The sequence below is a fragment of the Rhinichthys klamathensis genome, unplaced genomic scaffold (genome assembly GCF_029890125.1).
Source record: "Rhinichthys klamathensis goyatoka isolate OS25496 unplaced genomic scaffold, OSU_Roscu_1.1 h1tg000487l_1, whole genome shotgun sequence".
NCBI lineage: Eukaryota > Metazoa > Chordata > Actinopteri > Cypriniformes > Leuciscidae > Rhinichthys > Rhinichthys klamathensis.
This window is the reverse complement of record NW_026606974.1, coordinates 1,610,583-1,631,289: the sequence shown is the minus strand read 5'-3', so window position 1 is coordinate 1,631,289 and position 20,707 is coordinate 1,610,583. Positions and strand designations below refer to the sequence as shown.

The window sequence follows — 20,707 nt, the reverse complement described above, 5'->3', positions numbered from 1 at the left end:
TTCTTCTCGAAATCTGTGCACACTGTGCTTTAGATGTTTAATTTTTCATACCTCAGACTCAGACAGACTTATGTTGCCTTTTCAACAAAACCTGTTTAAATCCCGAGTGTAATTGCATCAAAAAAAGAAAGTATCTAATTTTCACAAGCAATCACTGAAACATGGAAAATAGCCTTTAAACACAATTTAACAATTTTAACATGTGTTATCTAAGAGTATATTAAAAAAAGAATGGTTTGACAAGGGTATTATCTTTATTTCAGGCTTACTAAATAATGGTTAGATTTATACTTTTCAGCAATTTCTTCTTAATCTGGTTGTGAAAAACATCTCCACTAAATTGCTTCACCCTGTGAAAACGCATGACAGTTACAAAACTTGTTAATGGAGTTGTTAATATCTTGGATACAAAGTGTAATAACTCAGAAAGTGTCTTATACTCGAGATATATCCATTGTTACCCAAAAGCACTTCTGAAATGGATTTTTCTTTCTTCCATACCTTCGACTGAGAAAATTTGGAAAGCAAATAATAAGTTTTACTGCCATATAAGATAAAGGAAATTAATTTTAAAATACTGCACATGTATCCATGTAATGTTTTTCCTCAATAAATTTAAAGAAGACATCTCACCACAATGTTCTTTTTGTAATCTTGAATCTGAAACTCTCACACATTTATTTTGTAATTACTCTGAAGACTTTTGGAAGCAGGTATCTATTATGGTTTTTGATACATTTTACAAAATAATCAAAACAGAGGAGTGATCCTCTTCTTGGACTGTGATAGACTTCTATAGTAATTGATGATACATTAAAGGTAATAGTTCTTCTTGGGAAGTTTCATGTACATCAAGCTATTACACCCTCCTTTAACACCCTTCCGCACTATCCGTACTTGCAAATGAGTATCAAAATTGTGATGAAGGTCATGAGACCGAAACGTTGCTGATAAAATTTTGAAACTCATTGCAAGTACGGATAGTGTGCGGGAGTTCCTTGTTTTTTTTTGTAGATTTTTTGACCAACTTATATGGTCTTTTTTCCCACGCACCTGTGGGAAAGGTGCGTGGGTTTGTGCAACGGTGTTTGCTAATTGATTGATTCTGTAAAGATCTTAAAATATTTTATGACTCATTGAATGCAATTATTAGAAATAAAAATGGTATAAAACCATCTCATAAAAAAGTAATTTGTAGAATTTAATGTTTACATGATGTAAGATCTGATATGTATCCTCCAATTTCTATTTGAGCTTCTGTTTGATGTTAAATGTCATTGTGTGTTTTGTTGAATAAAAAAAAAATGCCTCAAAAAAGTGCCTTTCCTATCCAGAAGAGGCAGCATTTTTCACGCACTACACTCAGGAGCGAGTGAACCCGGAAGCGGAAGTTAGACCAAACTGCGTTTTGAAACTGTCGTGCGTGTTTCAGACGTATTGTGCAGTTACGAATATAAAGAAAAAAGACTTAACTTTTCAAAGTGTGTTGTTATTGTCGTGTGCAAATTACGTTTTTTTTATTTTTATTTTTCCGTAACTAGGGACGTACATGAGTGCTGTGTAGTTAATTTAGTCGTCTGTCTCTCCGCTAGCACCGGGTGTGCTGGTTGATAAAGAAGATTGTCATTTTGAGCGCATTTACAGTAATACGAAGTCATGGCGGATGTTACTGCGCGTAGTTTGCAGTATGAATACAAAGCGGTAAGTATCATATAAGATTTTTGATACCCCTTTTAACGACTGTGATATGTTTCGTAGCTAAATTTCATTATTTAGCGCGCTGATGCTGTTTGTTTTGGTGTGCGCGAGATTGAACACTGGCTGAGTTTTAAAACCTAATGACCTTTACATAGATTTTAATTTTGGTCACCGTAGTATTAGTAGTAGTAGTAAATGTTTAATGTAGCTTTGACCTAAATAGTCTTTCAGCAGAACATAAGCGCGTGCTTGTGATGTTGACAAATGCTGCTAGCTAGGATTTGATACATAGTCATTGAGCTGATCGTGAGTGTTTGTTTCCTCCTCAGAACTCTAACTTGGTGTTGCAAGCGGACAGATCTCTGATCGACCGTACCCGCAGAGATGAGCCCACCGGAGAGGTGCTGTCTCTGGTCGGCAAACTGGATGGGACTAAGATGGGAGACAGGAGCCAGAGAACCAAACCTCAGATGCAGGAGGAGAAGAGATCAAAGTCAGTCTGATCAGAAACTCAGAGTGTTTGCTTGCAGTCATTCATTCTTGCATTCACTGTGTGAAAGTCTTTTAAACGAATAGTATTCGTTGTGTGATGCAGGAGGAGAAAGAGAGACGAGGACAGGCATGACATCAACAAGATGAAGGGCTTCACACTGCTGTCTGAGGGGATTGATGAGATGGTGGGCATCGTGTACAAGCCCAAGACCAAAGAGACCAGAGAAACATATGAAATCCTTCTCAGCTTCATTCAGGCAGCCCTTGGAGATCAGGTACGATCACATACTCTGTTTACACATGTTGTGAACATTTATTTCAAATGTAATTACTGTGGGATCTACTAGGGATGCTCCTGCACTGTTATTAAACTACTTTCTGATAGTTATTTTCATGCTGTGTAGGGATGCACTGATCATGATTTTTCATGACTGATTCCAAATTGCTGGATGATGTTTTTCTTTGAGCACATTTATTTGTTGTTTATCTGCTCTATTACAGGGCAAATTGGCCTTGAACAAAAAAATATTTGTAACTATTTGAAATTAGAGGCAATCAAATCAGTATAATAGATCATGTGATGCTGAAGAATGGATAAAAGGCCTTTTCCTTGCCATCGCAGGAAAAAGGCCTATTTAAAAATATCAATTGAAATATTTAAAATTGAATCATCATTAATAGATGTAAACAGTGGATATTGGGTTAATGTACCGGATCATAAATTGCTGCTCTTTCTCTCCACTAAGCCAAGGGATATCCTGTGTGGAGCTGCAGACGAGGTGTTGGCTGTGCTGAAGAATGACAAGATGAGAGACAAAGAGAGGAGGAGGGAGGTGGAACAGTTGCTGGGGCCTACGGATGACACACGCTACCATGTCCTGGTGAACCTGGGCAAGAAGATCTCTGACTACGGTGGAGACAAAGAGCTCCAGAATATGGGTAAATATTTTTAGTCCAACCTGAGTCAAAATTCTCCTCATCATGATGTTCAAGCCTGGTCACTTTTCATCTTTCTCTTTTTGCAGATGACAACATTGATGAAACCTATGGAGTCAATGTGCAATTCGAATCAGATGAGGAGGTGAGCTTCTACATGGTGGTTGTTTGTGGTCAGATTGTGTTTTTTGGCTATCGATGTGACATTAAATGTGCATTTTGTTCAACTGCAGGAGGGCGATGAGGATCAGTACGGAGAGGTTCGAGATGAAGGCTCTGATGACAGCGAGGGAGAGGAGGCAGATGAAACCAGCACTCTGACTGCTAATGTAAGTCACATATCATCATAGAGCAGTGGGTCTCAACCAGGGGACCCACTAGGGGCCCTCAGTCAAAAAAATGTATATAGAGTCAAACAACCAGCCTAACATGCTCTCTTCTCCATAGCTGGGCAACACGGGTGACGTAATGATGACCAAAAAGAAAGATCTTCACCCGCGAGACATCGATGCCTTCTGGCTTCAGCGACAGCTCAGTCGCTTCTACAACGATGCCATAGTTTCTCAGAAGAAAGCGGATGAAGTCTTGGAGATCCTTAAAGTAAGAAATGCTTGAGAATGCTCATGTCTTTGGAGACTTATATTTTTTTGTGTGGCTGATTTATTCCTTCCTTTGGGTAGACTGCCAGTGATGACAGAGAGTGCGAGAACCAGTTGGTGCTGCTTTTGGGCTTCAACACATTCGACTTCATCAAGGTCCTCCGGCAGCACAGACGAATGAGTAAGTAGATCACTATAGCCAGGACTGTGTTGGATTAAATTGATTGTGATTTCTGAGAATATGGCAGCAAAATGACTTCTTGGTAGTGGTTTAAAGATTTACAAGGTTTTTAGAAATATTGTTTCATGTTGCTCTTTTTTTTCCCTTGCCATATCCAGTCCTCTACTGCACCATGTTGGCCAGTGCTCAAAGTGAGGCTGAGAAGGAAAAGATCATGAATAAAATGGAAGCTGATCAGGATCTTTCCAAAGTTCTTTACCAGTTGCAGGAGACTGAGAAAGAGGACATCATCAGGGTCAGTACTTTCCCTCCTTTTTTTAGTTGGTTTAGCTGAGTGTGAGATTTTTTTTCTTCTTCAATTTTAGCTGTTCAAAGAAGAATATCCATCTGTAAGCTTATGATCTTTTGTTTCCTTGCAGGAGGAGCGATCTCGCCGTGAGAGAGTGAGAAAGTCTCGTGTGGATGATCTGGAGTCTATGGACATTGATCATGGAGAGGTAAATGCCACTTTAAGCTACATCTACTTCTTCAAGCCAAAATTTACAATGTTCCTGCTATTTTAATTTGACCCCCACTCTTAATGTTCATGTGATGATCTTGGACTTTTTTTTCTGTGATCTTTGTCTCTAGCCTGTGGCCTCAAAGCAATTACTAGATCTGGAAGATCTGGCCTTCTCTCAAGGCAGTCACTTCATGGCCAACAAGCGTTGCCAGCTGCCCGACGGCTCCTTCCGCAAACAGAGGAAGGGCTACGAGGAGGTTCATGTGCCTGCTCTTAAACCCAAACCCTTTGGTGATGATGAGGTATTTTTTATTTTTATATTATAATAATAATTATTATTATTATTTTGTGAGACCTGTTCTTTAAGTGAGGCTAAATTGTTTGTTCAGGAAGGGATGTATGGTTGTTTGGTTATTACATTAAATTGCCACACAATAGTATACTACCGTTCAATGTTTTGGGGTCGTAAGATAAAAAATAAAAAAAGTCTCTTATGCTGACTAATTCTGCATTTATTTGATTAAAAATACAGTAACAACACACACATTGTGAAATACTATTACAATTTAAAAGAACTCCACTATTTTAAAATTTCATTTATTCCTATGATGCAAAGCTGAATTTTCAGCAGCCATTACTCCAGTCTTCATTGTGATCCTGCTCAACTCACTCTAATATGCTGATTTAATGCTCAAGAAACTTTTCTTATCAATTTTGAAAACAGTTACGCTACTTAATATTGGCATTTTTTCAGGATTCTTTGATGAATAGTAAGTTTAAAAGAACAGCATTTATTTCAAATAGAATTTTTTTGTAACGTTGTAAATCTCTTTACTGTCACATTTGATCAATTTAATGCATCCTTGCTGAATACAAGTATTTATTTCTTTTAAAAAAAATCTTACTGACACCATTCTTTTGAATGGTTGTGTTATGTAGCCTTTAAAAAAAAAAAATTTGGTTGATTTGCTCTATATATTTGCATTAGTCTCTCACAAGGTTTCCCTCATTTCTCTTACAGACATTGATGGCTATTGAGAAGCTGCCCAAATATGCTCAAGCTGGATTTGAAGGATTCAAAACCCTGAACCGCATACAGAGTAAACTCTTCAAAACTACCATGGAGACAGATGAGAACCTACTGGTTTGCGCTCCAACGGTTTGTCTACTGAAAAAGGCGCAACAGTCCAGGCGCTGACTAAAAATAAACATTACAGTTAAAAATATAATGGCATAAATATTATGCAGTATAGAAATTGATAAACTTGAGTTTTATGTTTAACTTCAATATTTGACCTTAAGGATTTTGTTTTTCATCTCTTTGACCTGTAGGGTGCTGGAAAAACTAATGTTGCTCTCATGGCAATGCTCAGAGAAATCGGAAAGCATATTAACATGGATGGCACCATCAATGTTGATGAGTTTAAAATCATCTACATCGCTCCCATGCGCTCACTGGTACAGGAGATGGTGGGCAGTTTTGGCAAGGTAGGAGTACCAAACATGATGGAGAGAAAACAAGAACCCTTTTCCCCATCATTTCCTGTAATTTCTCTGCTTAATCTTGAATATTAATATTTGAAAAATGTGTTCCTTTTAAATTAGTACCTCTAATTAGTTACATTTAACAAAAAAAATGTTTCTACAATTTATAAATTGTGATAAAGTATTAAATGTCCCTACAACATTTGTTGCTCCATCTGCAGCGCTTGGCAAGTTATGGCATCACTGTTTCTGAGCTGACCGGAGACCATCAACTTTGTAAGGAGGAAATAAACGCCACCCAGATTATAGTGTGTACCCCAGAGAAATGGGACATCATCACCCGGAAAGGAGGGGAGCGCACATATACGCAGCTTGTGCGCCTTGTGATTATTGTAAGTAATCTAGTAGTCCCAGATTCCCTTTTTCAAAGATTTTTCATGTTTTTCCAAAATAACGTGTTTGGTCATGCAGGATGAGATCCACTTGCTGCATGACGACCGTGGCCCTGTCCTGGAGTCCCTGATTGCTCGAACCATCCGCAATGTGGAGCTGACACAGGAAGATGTGAGGCTCATCGGCCTCAGTGCCACGCTGCCCAACTACGAGGATGTGGCGAACTGCCTTCGTGTCGATTCATCCAAGGGACTCTACTATTTCGACAACAGGTGAGAATGAGACTGCTGTGGATAAATGGGGAAATAGTCTTCTGTCTTTGTATAATAAAGTACGTATATTGGCCGTTTTCCTTTTTTAGTTTCCGACCGGTGCCTCTGGAACAAACCTATGTAGGAATTACAGAGAAGAAGGCCATCAAGCGCTTTCAGATTATGAATGAGATTGTCTATGAGAAGATCATGGAACATGCTGGAAAGAATCAGGTGAAACTGAGCACAATAAATGGACTAGTTTTATCTCCTGAATTCTACTGTTTTTTTCAGTCACTAACACTCTTCTCTTCTCTTCTCCTTTCCAAACATTTATTTGTCTGTTTTTCCCAGGTGTTGGTGTTTGTGCACTCAAGAAAGGAGACAGGAAAGACGGCCCGTGCGATCAGGGACATGTGTTTGGAGAAGGACACTCTGGGGTTGTTCCTGAGAGAAGGTTCGGCCTCCACTGAGGTTTTGAGGACTGAAGCCGAACAGTGCAAGGTCAGCTCACAACTACCATGAAAGTGCTGAAAGTGCTAAACTCGAAACAAAACCCACACAGAATCTGAGCATGTCATTCACAGCAAAATCTGCATATTAATTACTTAAACATCTAGTGGAACTAGTGGTGCCAAACTGAATGACAATAAATTATTATAGTTTAATTATAACAAAAATAAATGATCATTTATAATATTATAAACTCTAATCAATTGTTGTGGTTTAAATTGATTGCAAAAATGACAATTTATTATTATTTAATTAGCATAATTACCAGTTTCAAATATTTCTCTTATCTGCTGTTATTTGATAAACAGGTAGTCCCACCCCAAGTTTACACCATTTATTTTGAGCAAATATTATGTCTAGCAGCTAGTCGTGCAGGATTTTTTTTCCACCTAATTTGTTTTGTTGATTTTCCATAAAATGTGTGCAATTAAAAGTCCCCAGATTCCGTCACGTCCTTGTCTTAAGGCCGCATTTACATTACATGGTTCAAGTGACTCAATTCCGAAAAAGAAAAATTCTCCTTCCATGTGACACAGATTGGAAATGACCCATGAATATGTAAGCAGGAAAAAAAAGCGCATGAATTCCGATATTCTCAGATCGGTTTCAGGCCTCAATCATATGTAGTTTGTTCGCCAAGTATATACTGTAAATGCTGATTTACATCATTTATATCATTGGATATGAGTCACTTTTAAAAGATGTAAGCTGGTTGTGAAAAAAATCGGATATAATCAACAAATCGGAATTGGGCGTCAAGATCTGCTGTGTAAATGCGGCCTAACTGAACACACATTTATTATATACTAGTTTTCTTAAAATGTGTTTACTTTCTGTTGACAGAACCTGGAGCTGAAGGATCTGTTGCCGTATGGTTTTGCTATTCATCATGCTGGAATGACCAGAGTGGACAGAACGCTGGTAGAGGATCTGTTTGCTGACCGCCACATCCAGGTTAGTGCATAACATTCAGTAATGCCGAGAACATTCTGGATAATTTCATATTCTAAAATACAGAAGACTGAACCATGAATGTGTTTCGTAGGTATTGGTGTCCACAGCCACTCTGGCCTGGGGTGTGAACTTGCCAGCACACACTGTCATAATCAAAGGCACACAGGTGTACAGCCCAGAGAAAGGCAGATGGACGGAGCTGGGAGCCCTGGACATCCTACAGGTCTGTAGTATGTCCACATGTACTTTGTGTTTCGATTAAGTTATAGACCACGAGTAACAACTTGACTCCCTCTCAACTTTGTGACGCAGATGCTGGGTCGTGCTGGCAGGCCGCAGTATGACTCTAAAGGAGAGGGTATTCTGATCACTTCTCATGGAGAGCTGCAGTATTACCTGTCTCTGCTCAATCAGCAGCTGCCAATCGAGAGCCAGATGGTGGCCAAACTACCGGACATGCTCAATGCAGAGATAGTGTTGGGCAACGTGCAGAATGCCAAGGTAAGTCTGAATGTTCTGGTGTATGTTCATTAGTCAGACAAATTTTTGTTTTCTAGCTTAAATATTTTATTGGTGTTCCAATAAAGGTGGTTTAACTTGGGTTTCTCTGTGTGACGGAATAAATATGAAATGTGATTTATATAGACAACAATATTACAATAAATTAAAAAAGCTTTTATATTGTCATTTTATTGAAGCATATTAAAATATTTTTTAATATTGATTTCAATTTGTTTTATTATATAGGTTTTATTACTTTTTTGCCCATCCTAATATTAGTATTTGTTTCCAGAATATAAAAAAGGCTTTTATATTGTTAATTTACTCTAGCATATTGATTAAATAGTTACGTTTTATTATACTGAAATTACATCGTTTTGCACATGCCTATTATTAGTATTGCTCTGTAAGCTCAGCATCTGTTGCAGGGTTTGATCTGTTTTGTTACTGTTTTCAGGATGCTGTAAATTGGCTGGGTTACACATACCTGTATGTACGGATGTTGCGGAACCCCACTCTATATGGTGTCTCTCATGATGACCGCAGCATTGACCCACTGCTGGAGCGACGCAGGTTGGACCTGGTGCACACAGCAGCCACTGTCCTGGAGAAGAACAACCTGGTCAAATACGACAAGAGATCTGGCAGCTTTCAGGTACACACAGTTTGTCATATTAACCCCCCTTTCTAAATGGGCACTTCCAGATGATTAATATGCATGATCAATGCTGAGATTGTACCAGCTTTAAATCCCCAACCTTGGATAATTGTAGAGATCGACCGATATGGCTTTTTCTCTGGCCGATGCCGATATATAAATCTAATAAATAATCTCATAAAATCTAACCGTTAATAAGAAGTGATACAGAAAATTGCTTAAATTAAACATTTCCTGAACAACACAAGCCTCTCCAATCAGTGCACTTGTATAAAATAAAATAAAAAATTATGTATACGTAAAATATTAAATACACAAAACAGGTCATCAAAAATCTAGACAGTCAAATAAACTTAGATGAGAAAAAAAATAGTTTTATAATAAATAAAATAAATAATATAATAAGAATAGGTTATAAGTCATAACTAACTTGTAGGTTTAAAATTCTTCATATGGCACATTTATTGTTTAACAAAGAATATTTTAGCAATATGTATATTTTTGTTAGAATTATTGCACTCATTAAATTTTTCACGCAGCACTCGTTCATGGAAATATGTCAAGTTTAGCGGAGATTCACTCCTGACAACAAAATGGAAATATTTACACCAGTTTCTAACATTTACAGATGAAAAATATACCTGTGAAATGTAAGTTATGCACTGAGGAAAGCCTACATCTCAAACACATTAAACAGCGTCGGTATCTATCTGTCAGTCAGCACTCAGCACATGAATCTGTCAGAGCGTCTGACAGGACTATTTTAATATAAAGCTTGTCTCATGCTTAGGACGAATTGGATAATGCACTTTCCCCACACCAGCTCACGGCTTCCTCCGCTATTTTTCAGATGCGCTCATATCAAACTACTGTAGGCTATATTGATATAACAACAGTAATGTCTCATTCCATATTGTTTATTAAAAACATATCAATATATTGTACAAACTCGATATGGCCCTTGTGTGAATATGTCCGTTTATGATTAGGAAGACATGAAAGAGTATACTATTCGCGTGCTGTGAGACGCGGCAATCTGGATGTGTGTTGCTACACACACAAAACATGAGTACCAAACTGAGAGACACGGGTACTTTCCAGTCTACTTGCGCTTCAATATTTAAATAGGAAAGGCTTAAAAACACGAACATTATCGTTTCTTGGGAAATTACCAGGTAGTCGTCTTCAAAAAGTTAGCAGGCAGAGGGGGACTGACAATTTGCTTGCTGCAAGAGGCAATGCCACGTGTTCCACAACAACGCTGCCCGCAGATGCGCCTGCCTATTAATCGGCCTAATTTGCAGCACATGCCGATTCATTAAAAAATGCCACAAATCGGCCCAATCAATCGGTCGACCTCTAGATAATTGATTTCAGCAGGTCTGCCTGAACACATCGATTAAACTTTTAAATGACAGCAACAGATGTGGTTAAAATGATGCCTTATGTGTTCTGTTGTAGGTGACAGACCTTGGCCGCATCGCAAGCCATTTTTACATCACCCACGAGTCCATAATGACCTACAACCAGCTGCTGAAGCCCACACTGAGTGAGATCGAGCTCTTCAGGGTGTTCTCGCTGTCCTCTGAGTTCAGGAACATTAATGTCAGAGAGGTACGTGCCTTGTCTAAACAAACCTGAAACATCTGAACAAACTTCTACCTCTTGAATCCTAAAGACAGGATAAAGTGGAAAATGACAGCACTAACAAACATGGTTTTTACAATTTGATTGACAGGAAGAAAAACTTGAGCTTCAGAAACTGCTTGAGAGAGTCCCTATTCCAGTGAAGGAAAGCATTGAAGAGCCCAGCGCAAAGGTAAATGCGTGTAGAAGAACTTTATAGAACATTCAATTGTATGATTGTCTCTTAAATGGAATGTTATGTCTTTCTCAGATTAATGTGCTGCTGCAGGCATATATCTCTCAGCTTAAACTGGAGGGCTTCGCTCTCATGGCTGACATGGTCTATGTGACACAGGTGAGTGTTTGGGGAAACAATGTTTGATCTGTGTTCTAAAAGGACATTTTTATTTTCAAATCACAGATTTAACATTATGTTTGATCCTACAGAGTGCTGGCAGGCTGATGAGGGCCATCTTTGAGATTGTTTTGAGCAGAGGCTGGGCCCAACTTACCGACAAGACTATGAACCTCTGCAAGATGATCGACAAAAGGATGTGAGTTGTCATGATGCTGATATTGCCAAGCATAAATGTATTGTTTGTCTTGCAGTCTGATGTTTAAGCTATTGGCTTTTTACCATCAAGGTGGCAGTCGATGTCTCCCTTGCGTCAGTTCCGCAAGCTTCCAGAGGAGGTCATCAAAAAGATTGAAAAGAAAAACTTCCCCTTTGAGCGCCTCTATGACCTGAACCACAATGAAATTGGTGAATAGTGGCTAATACACTAATACTCAAACATTTTCTTTATACCCAAATGCCATTTTAAATAATTTTCTCATGATCTGAAATTCTTAACTGTTTCAGGTGAGTTGATTCGCATGCCAAAGATGGGGAAAACCATTCATAAGTATGTCCATCAGTTCCCTAAACTGGACCTGGCTGTTCATCTGCAGCCTATCACACGCTCCACTCTGAAAGTGGAACTCACAATCACACCAGATTTCCAGTGGGATGACAAGGTCAGTCCAAAAAAAGATCAGTAAATTACTAAATAGTAATAATATTATTGTTATTATAACTAGAATAAAGAATTGCGTGTAGATTAATAGTAATAGATTAATAGCAATAATGTGTATATACATACATACATACACACACTAAATGTTGGCTTCTTCCAGATACATGGCTCATCTGAGGCCTTCTGGATCTTAGTGGAGGATGTGGACAGTGAGGTCGTCCTTCACCATGAGTACTTCCTCCTGAAGGCCAAGTACGCTCAGGACGAACATCTTGTGACTTTCTTTGTGCCCGTGTTTGAGCCGCTGCCACCGCAGTACTTCATTCGCATAGCTTCAGACCGCTGGCTATGTATGTTTTTATTTATACTTGCTGAACTTAATGCTGCATAAAATATTACTAAACCATATTGCATATCTAATTTACTGTGGCTTTGATATAACGACCAAAATCCATTGTACTATTTGGAAGTAAAATGGAGTGTTGGAGGTATTGCGGTAGTCCAGAATGTTTTTTTTTCTTGTTTTTTTTTCTCAAGCATGTGAGACGCAGCTGCCGGTTTCATTTCGTCACCTAATCCTGCCTGAGAAATATCCTCCTCCTACTGAGCTGCTGGACCTGCAGCCTTTGCCCGTGTCCGCTCTGAGAAACGCAGCCTTCGAGAGCCTCTACCAGAAGTTTCCCTTTTTCAACCCAATCCAGACCCAAGGTACCTGCCCTTGTAAACCCTCCAACACGCTATCATACTTGTTTGAGAACTTCCTTCTAAATGAAACTGTTCTTGTTTTCAGTGTTCAATGCGGTGTACAACAGCGACGACAACGTCTTTGTTGGTGCCCCCACGGGCAGCGGAAAGACCATATGTGCGGAGTTTGCTATTCTTAGGATGCTCCTACACAACTCAGAAGGCCGCTGTGTATACATTACACCCATGGAGGCTCTGGCCGAACAGGTACAGCCACAATTATTTGCCTTTATAGAAATAATTGCAATAATTTAAAAGTGTCTAGTTCGACTTAAGATAAATGAAAGAAATTGATGAAACAAGGATGTGAATGTCATGATTCAGACATTATTTTTTGTGTAGGTCTTTATTGACTGGCACCAGAAGTTCCAGGATACTTTGAATAAGAAGGTTGTCTTACTCACTGGTGAGACAAGCACTGACCTAAAGCTGCTGGGTAAAGGCGACATCATAGTCAGCACCCCAGACAAGTGGGACATTCTTTCCCGTCGCTGGAAACAGAGGAAGAATGTGCAGAACGTTAGCCTCTTCATAATAGACGAGGTTCATCTCATTGGAGGTGACAACGGAGTAAGTGATTGTTTTTATCCTAATTTCTAAACACCAAGAATGAGCTGTTAGTTTCTCAGAGATCATTGTTTTGGTTGTTTGAATCCATTATTTCCTATTTCTGTGTATCTCTTGTAGCCTGTGTTGGAGGTGATTTGCTCCAGAATGAGGTACATCTCCTCTCAGATTGAGCGGCCCATCCGTATCGTGGCCCTCAGCTCCTCTCTGTCCAATGCTAAAGATGTGGCCCACTGGCTTGGCTGCAGCACCACAGCCACCTTCAACTTCCATCCCAATGTCAGGCCGGTTCCTCTGGAGCTTCACATCCAGGTCAGTCTAAAGCTCTCTGTAACTTCATTGCATCTACATGCACAATCCTTACCCTGTTCTTCTGTTTATATTTGAAGTTTTGTTTAATCCACTTGACTACTTTTTCCCTTCCTCAGGGTTTCAACGTGAGTCACACACAGACTCGTCTGCTGTCCATGGCAAAACCTGTGTATCACGCCATAATGAAACACTCTCCATCCAAGCCAGTGCTGGTATTTGTGCCATCAAGACGCCAGACTCGTCTTACCGCTATTGATATCCTCACCTTCTGTGCTGCTGACGTGGTGCCACAAAGGTGCTGGAAGATCTATATCACATCCATACAGTAAATACACTCTTCCCATCGGGCATTTCATCTTCAACCTTCTTTTTGTCCCTGCAGGTTCCTACACTCAACCGAAAAGGATCTGGCTCCATTCATGGAGAATCTCGCTGATGCTACACTGAAGGAGACCCTCTCTAACGGGGTGGGGTACCTTCACGAGGGCCTTTCACCTACAGAGCGCAGGATTGTGGAGCATCTCTTCATTTCTGGTACGACACATGAAATCTAATGTTTTAGTTTAACTGTCATAATGTACCCAGGCCAGTTTTGACCTGGAAAAAAAAGCATAAACTTTTACAAAAAAAGAAAAAATGTTAGTACTTTTTTAAAAAGTGAGAACCGTTTTAAAAAGTTACCTTTAGTTCAGTACACTTTTTTTTTTAAAGTTAGTTTTTAACTTTTTATCTGAATTAGTTTTGACTTGATACTTCTGTAAAATAATTAAACTACTTTCCCATATCTCTCACACAGTTGGGACTGAATTTTGGTTATAAACATGAATATTCACACCTATTAATGAAGTAATTCAGCATGAAAAATGTATCCTCTTTATCTTAAAGTAACAGCTTATGCAAGTAAAATTAATACATTTTGTTTGAAAACATTCCAAAAATGTTTTAATGTTTTGTTAGAAAATGAATAGGTTTTTAAAATGTGGGCTTTTTTTGAGCAGTCCTGAGCTAAAAAGGAATTAAATTAAATCCAATTAAGAGTTAATACTGGTAGTTCTCAGATTATATATTCTATTAAATTTAATGTAATTATGAAATAAAATTTCTCATATTGATCATTCATTTTTTTTTACATCACTTGTTTAGCTGTAGTTCATGTATAAATTGAAATTTCAAAGAATTTCTCTTTTTTTATGAAAAGGGTAAATGTACACAATAACATCCCAAAAAATTTGCACATTCACTTATTAATGAGAAGTTAATAATAACATCCAAAAAATGTTTGCACATTCACTCATTAATTAGAAGTTAATAATCAGATAAAATATTATTTTAGTTGAAAAATTTAAAGTTATGACTCTTACAAGCTCACATTTAGTGCTGGGTGGTATATCGGTTCATCTGGTATAATGGTTTCAATTTAGTGTACAATATGTATTTTTGAAATACCACCATAACGGTGCATAACTGAAACAGGTGGCCACAAAGAGCACTATGTAGAGTGTATTTTGAGGGGACCTGAATGAACTTCATACCCTTCTTTCTCTTGGTTATATCTTGATAACACAACAACAATAATAGCACCAGTTTTGTCTCTGCACACTCAGCTCTGAGTCACATCACAAGCATTTCACAATTTTATTTGGCAAAACTATCGGCATATCATATACTCAAAAACTCAAAAGATCATCACGACAACCCCTTCAAAATAAAAGTTTGGATTAACTTGAATAAAATATATAATAATTATTACTATTGCACAGTAGAATGTACTTCAAGTAGTAGTAATAATATAGTTTATTAAAACAAGGGATGCACCGAATCCAGGATTCGGATTCGGCCGAATATTGGGCTTTTTAACGGGGTTCGGTTTCTGCCGAACCTCAGAATTTTTTTCCACCGAACCGAACCCTAGGCTTGCACTACGCGCGCTACGTCGAAGTCACCGATCAGTGAATGACATCAGAGTACCGCGTGAACGAATAGAGAGCAGACGGCTCCTTATGCTTTTGAATTGCTCTCGCGGGACTTTGATGTCATAAACTCATCTGTCTGTGCAGCGCCGGTTCAAGTCGAACAAGCCTGTAGTAGTTATTGCAGAGGCCAGACAGACTCACGGAGGCGATTGGCATCTCACAACTCGCACTTTATTCCACAATCGAACTTGTGTAACTGTCTGTCACACGTTCTACCGTCCACAGCGCTACTTAACAAAATAAGGTAAAAATGAGCATCAAACAGAAATAACCCGCATACATGGGCATGTGTTCGAGGCGCACGACACATACGGCGCGCAGTTCTTAAAGGGGACACACCTTATTTCCAGTCGCTACAGTAGGTGGACCGTTCGATTGCAGTAGGCTGTGAGAAAGTGAAAATGGAACTCGTGAGCAGAAAAAGTGTTGTTTGGCAGTACTTTCAGTGAAAGAAGGCAATTCAAGTCGAGCTACATGTTCAATTTGCAATGCCGATTTGTCTCATGGTGGCAAGGAGTCAAGGACTCTAAATAGGCTACACAACATCGCCGCTGTTAAAATGCATAATGTTGCTTATTTTTTTTTTTTTTATTATTTTTTTTTTTTACAGTTATAAAAGTAAAAGTAGTGTTTATTATTTACAGTAATAAAATAAAATGAAAAATCCACTTTGTTTACTTCATTAATGTGTTTACTGTGTTAATGGACTGAGGATGAGAGTAGGATTCGGTATTCGGTTTCGGATTCGGCAGAATCTTAACCAGTGGATTCGGTATTCGGCCGAACCCCACAAATCTGGATTCGGTGCATCCCTAATTTAAACACAGAAACTCAAAGGTCTTCATTACAACCTACCTGGTTCGGTGTAACTTAAAGAAATGATGAAAGAAATATTACCAATGCACAGTAGAACGTTTTATGAGGTTAATCAAAACGATTGATTAAGATGTGTGAGCTAAAAGAAGTGTTGCCCCCCTCTGCTCTCTCTTGCCAGGTGCCATTCAGGTGATGGTGGCATCTCGCTCTCTCTGCTGGGGCACTAACATTTCTGCCCACCTGGTGATTGTCATGGACACGCAGTACTACAACGGTAAAATCCATGCGTAAGTATTTTTTCATCCTTAGTGGCCTCAAATGACTAATGTCATCACCAATTTTTACACTGTGCATGTGGATTGCTAATATATCTTTCTCTGATTAGGTACGTGGACTACCCAATCTATGATGTGCTCCAGATGGTAGGAAAGGCAAACCGTCCTCTCCAGGACGATGAGGGTCGCTGTGTCATCATGTGTCAAGGGTCCAAAAAGGTAAAGCTGACACTAAACCACACATTTTCTTGACTCAAGATTAGGGATGGGAATTGAAAACCGGTTCCACTCGAGAACCGGTTCTAAGTTTTACGATCCATCGATATTGTATGCCCTCGACGTTAACGAGTCCTCTTATCGATGCTGCTCTGAGTCAGCCGTATGTAGGCTACAGACCGTGAACTCACAACTGTCCATTTTGTCCTTTATCAAGCACCATAGCACGGCGTCCAAAGCTAATTTTTGTACCGCCAAAGCCTTATTTGATCGGTGAGTAAAATTGTCTCTCTCTGGTAATGTAGATGAACCGCTGCGCTTGTGACAGGGCGCATGTTAAACTGAACGAGCAGAGAGAGAGCGCGTGCGCGCGCACTCTCTCTCTTGCAAAGCGAAAGTAGGCTTCACCGTCTCAAAACTCTCTTGCTCTCTCTCCCTCGCACATATTAATCAAAATAAACGACACGATGGTAAGGTCGGGAGACTAAAGTTTCATGTGGAGCATTCGGAGATTTGTTTTTCCTGAATTACCGCTGGGTGTGAATTGTACTAAAATACGTTGCCTTATCTTCTCTGAAAAGCGTTCCGCACATTCAGCTGACATAAACCACACTTCAAATAAACGAAAAAAACTAACCAGTGATGAAATGTTTTCTGTGATGACACACATCTTGTGGAATGTCCCAACCGCTGGGATAATCACACAACGCGCACACGTCCGATAATGACACGTCCAATTCGCAAACTAATGACTCATTTGAACCGATTCGTTTTAATGAATGGTTAAAACAACTGATCTTTCCAACACGGAACTCACGGGACGTTTAATCGGTGTAACTAATCGGTAACACTTTACAAAAAGGTTCCATTTATTACATAAATTACATAAAAAGTACAGTTTGCTTAGTCAAGTGTAGCTTTAAAACAAATAAAACCACTTGTTTTTTTCCCAGAAAAAGCATATGACTACTTTTTCCCACACAGTGCTATCAGGAATCGATAAGAGAATCGTTAAAGAATCGGATCGATAAGCAGAATCGTTAGTGGCATTGATATTGATAAAATCTTATCAATTCCCATCCCTACTCAAGATCGGTTAGTCTCAAGCGTGATTGATTTGCTTTTAATAATTTTTAACATCCTTGTTCTTTAGGACTTCTTTAAAAAGTTCCTTTACGAGCCTCTGCCTGTCGAGTCTCACCTGGACCACTGTCTTCATGACCATTTCAACGCTGAGATCGTCACCAAGACGGTGGAGAACAAGCAGGACGCTGTGGACTACTTGACATGGACGTTTCTGTACCGTCGCATGACCCAAAACCCCAACTACTACAACCTGCAGGGTGAGGAATCACAGTACCTTGTAATGCCTACAGATTTTCACTACAGCAGGACAAATGACTTGACATTCCAAATCTAGACTTCACGCTGCAGAATTTACTATTTGTGACATCAGGAGAGCATGCAAAAATATTCAACTTCATCTGTGTATTTGAAGTACTTTTTAATGCATCAGAGACTAAAATCTCTTCATGTTCCAGGTATGTCGCATCGTCACCTGTCGGATCATCTGTCTGAGCTGGTGGAAAACACCTTGCAGGATCTGGAACAGTCCAAGTGCATCAGCATCGAGGATGAGATGGATGTGGCACCTCTGAATCTGGGCATGATTGCAGCCTACTATTACATCAACTACACAACCATCGGTGAGGACCTTCTCTGTTTAACACAGTCGCGATGGAACTGGATTAGCAACAGAACTTTTCATCTGTATAAGTATCAGTAGTGGTCAATCAAAATGAGGGTTGAGAAATCGATATTGTCAATCCAGCTAGCGTCCACACAGCTAACATCTTTACCTGTTGTAGCTTATCCATGTTGTGTACACGAAATAGACTAACATGCCATAAGAGAAGTGCTAATTTAATGTCACTGTTTAGGTTAGTGATTTCAACCTTCTAAAACCCTTTTTGCCAAATGTTGCTGAAATGTGCTGCTTAATTGTCTAGCCATGTCCGTCTTGACTGATACATCTCTTATCTGTTTGTCCTCGCTCCAGAGCTGTTCAGTATGTCTCTAAATGCCAAGACAAAGGTCCGTGGCCTCATCGAGATCATCTCCAATGCTGCGGAGTATAAAAACATTCCCATCAGGCATCACGAAGACACCCTGCTGCGGCAGGTAAATAAAACTTTCCATTATATGAATGTAATGTTAACTCTTAGAACAAGCAGACTGCATCAGATCTCTAACCACTCTGACTTTTGCAGCTGGCTCAGAAAGTGCCTCATAAATTGAACAACCCCAAGTTCAACGACCCTCATGTGAAGACCAACCTGCTGCTTCAGGCTCATCTGTCCCGCATGCAGCTGAGCGCAGAGCTCCAGTCAGATACTGAAGACATCCTCAGCAAGGTGAGGGGAAACTCTTTGAGCACATAGTCAATCTCTTTCACAGCTCAAAAAGGACAACACATGCAAATTAGGATTCAGAAATATTTGATTAATAGAAAGTTTAAAAGAATAGCATTTAGAAATCTTTGTGTTTCTTAAGTCCTCCTGCTCTTCTCTTGCCTGTATTTATAGGCGGTGAGGCTGATCCAGGCATGTGTAGACGTTCTCTCCAGCAACGGCTGGTTGAGTCCAGCGCTGGCTGCCATGGAGCTGGCTCAGATGGTCACACAAGCCATGTGGTCTAAAGACTCTTACCTCAAACAACTACCCCACTTCACTTCTGAACACATCAAGCGCTGCACGGACAAGGTGAGATTTGGATCTGAGTGAGTTAATCTGTGAACATCATCTTTTGGTTGTCTGTCTCAACTCTTTTGTTGATGCGTTTAGGGTGTGGAGAGCATCTTTGACATCATGGAGATGGAAGATGAGGACCGCACTGGTCTTCTGCAGCTTTCAGATATACAAATAGCTGACGTGGCACGCTTCTGTAACCGCTATCCCAACATCGAGCTCTCGTACGAAGTGGCTGACAAGGACGACATCAAGAGGTATGAGCTGAAATCAAAATCCAAAGGGCTTCAATTGAAAACCTACAACCTTGTGTGGGTGTACAAAACCAGCCATTTACCATTAATCTCTGCTGAAGATATTAATTTATTTTCTTGTGCTCACAGTGGAAGTCCAGTGGTCGTCCAAGTGCAGTTGGAACGAGAAGAGGAAGTTACAGGGCCTGTCATTGCTCCTCTGTTCCCACAGGTGAGTGTCTATTTACATAAACCCTATATCATTCCTTTGCGTTTAGCAGAAGAAACAAACTCATACAGGTTTGGAACAACGTGAGGGTGAGGAAATGACCATTTTCATGTTTGGGTGAATGATCTCTTTAATGCATCTCAATATCTTACTTTCCCCAAACTTTTGAGTGGTCGTGTAACTCTTAACATCATTTGAAAATAGTTGATCTTGCTTTGAGGTTATTTTATACTTACAGCGTTACTTAATGACTTTTTGTTTGTTTGTGTAGAAACGTGAAGAAGGCTGGTGGGTTGTTATTGGAGACCCCAAATCAAACAGCCTCATCTCAATCAAGAGACTAACTCTTCAACAGAAGGCCAAGGTTAGTCCTGCTTTTATATCCAAGGCATTAGTACATTATTCCAGTCTTATATGATCCTCAAATTGTAGTATTTAAAAAAGTGGAAGTCTTGTCAGAATTTAATGACAATGGTTCTTTTTTTCTTCCCACAGGTAAAACTCGACTTTGTGGCACCTGTTGTTGGTGTGCACAACTACACGCTGTACTTCATGAGCGACGCCTACATGGGCTGTGACCAGGAATACAAGTTCAGCACGGACGTTAAGGAGGCAGACAGTGAGGGAGACAGTGACAGTGATTAATCCCAGATTAGTCATACTGGACTGATATACTGTCATGTTAAAGAATCTTAAGTGTTTTTATAGATATTTTTTGAGGAATATTGTGACTCTTTAATGCATTATGATTTAATTAAAGAAACGTGTACATTGGAGATTTTGTTTTGCA

The 20,707-nt window shown here is 39.4% G+C and overlaps 1 protein-coding gene across 1 annotated transcript; it reads left to right on the top strand.

The window, feature by feature from the left end:
- Positions 1-1,387: 1,387 nt before the first annotated feature.
- On the top strand, positions 1,388-20,693 carry snrnp200 (small nuclear ribonucleoprotein 200 (U5)). Its single transcript, XM_056237548.1, has 45 exons — positions 1,388-1,701; positions 2,028-2,191; positions 2,294-2,465; positions 2,937-3,129; positions 3,216-3,271; positions 3,360-3,455; positions 3,574-3,726; positions 3,807-3,906; positions 4,065-4,201; positions 4,326-4,403; positions 4,537-4,710; positions 5,430-5,567; positions 5,741-5,896; positions 6,115-6,285; positions 6,365-6,558; positions 6,648-6,771; positions 6,892-7,041; positions 7,894-8,004; positions 8,096-8,227; positions 8,317-8,505; positions 8,963-9,160; positions 10,625-10,777; positions 10,902-10,982; positions 11,061-11,144; positions 11,237-11,343; positions 11,434-11,552; positions 11,652-11,806; positions 11,966-12,155; positions 12,343-12,513; positions 12,596-12,756; positions 12,892-13,119; positions 13,237-13,428; positions 13,545-13,723; positions 13,811-13,962; positions 16,396-16,504; positions 16,603-16,711; positions 17,862-18,051; positions 18,250-18,414; positions 18,768-18,889; positions 18,979-19,122; positions 19,294-19,470; positions 19,552-19,712; positions 19,839-19,920; positions 20,189-20,281; positions 20,413-20,693. Exons 1-45 carry the CDS (start codon positions 1,657-1,659, stop codon positions 20,560-20,562), a joined length of 6,405 nt encoding a protein of 2,134 aa, XP_056093523.1. The 5' UTR covers positions 1,388-1,656; the 3' UTR covers positions 20,563-20,693.
- The last annotated feature ends 14 nt before the right edge of the window (positions 20,694-20,707 follow it).

What these genes read in the sequence shown, in the direction of transcription:
- snrnp200 (XM_056237548.1), top strand. Translation starts at nt 1,657, where the DNA reads ATGGCGGATGTTACTGCGCGTAGTTTGCAGTATGAATACAAAGCG. An exon ending in CAAAGAGCTCCAGAATATGG is followed by an intron (nt 3,130 to 3,215) that starts GTAAATATTTTT and finishes CTCTTTTTGCAG; the next exon opens with ATGACAACATTGATGAAACC. An exon ending in ATTTCCAGTGGGATGACAAG is followed by an intron (nt 11,807 to 11,965) that starts GTCAGTCCAAAA and finishes GGCTTCTTCCAG; the next exon opens with ATACATGGCTCATCTGAGGC.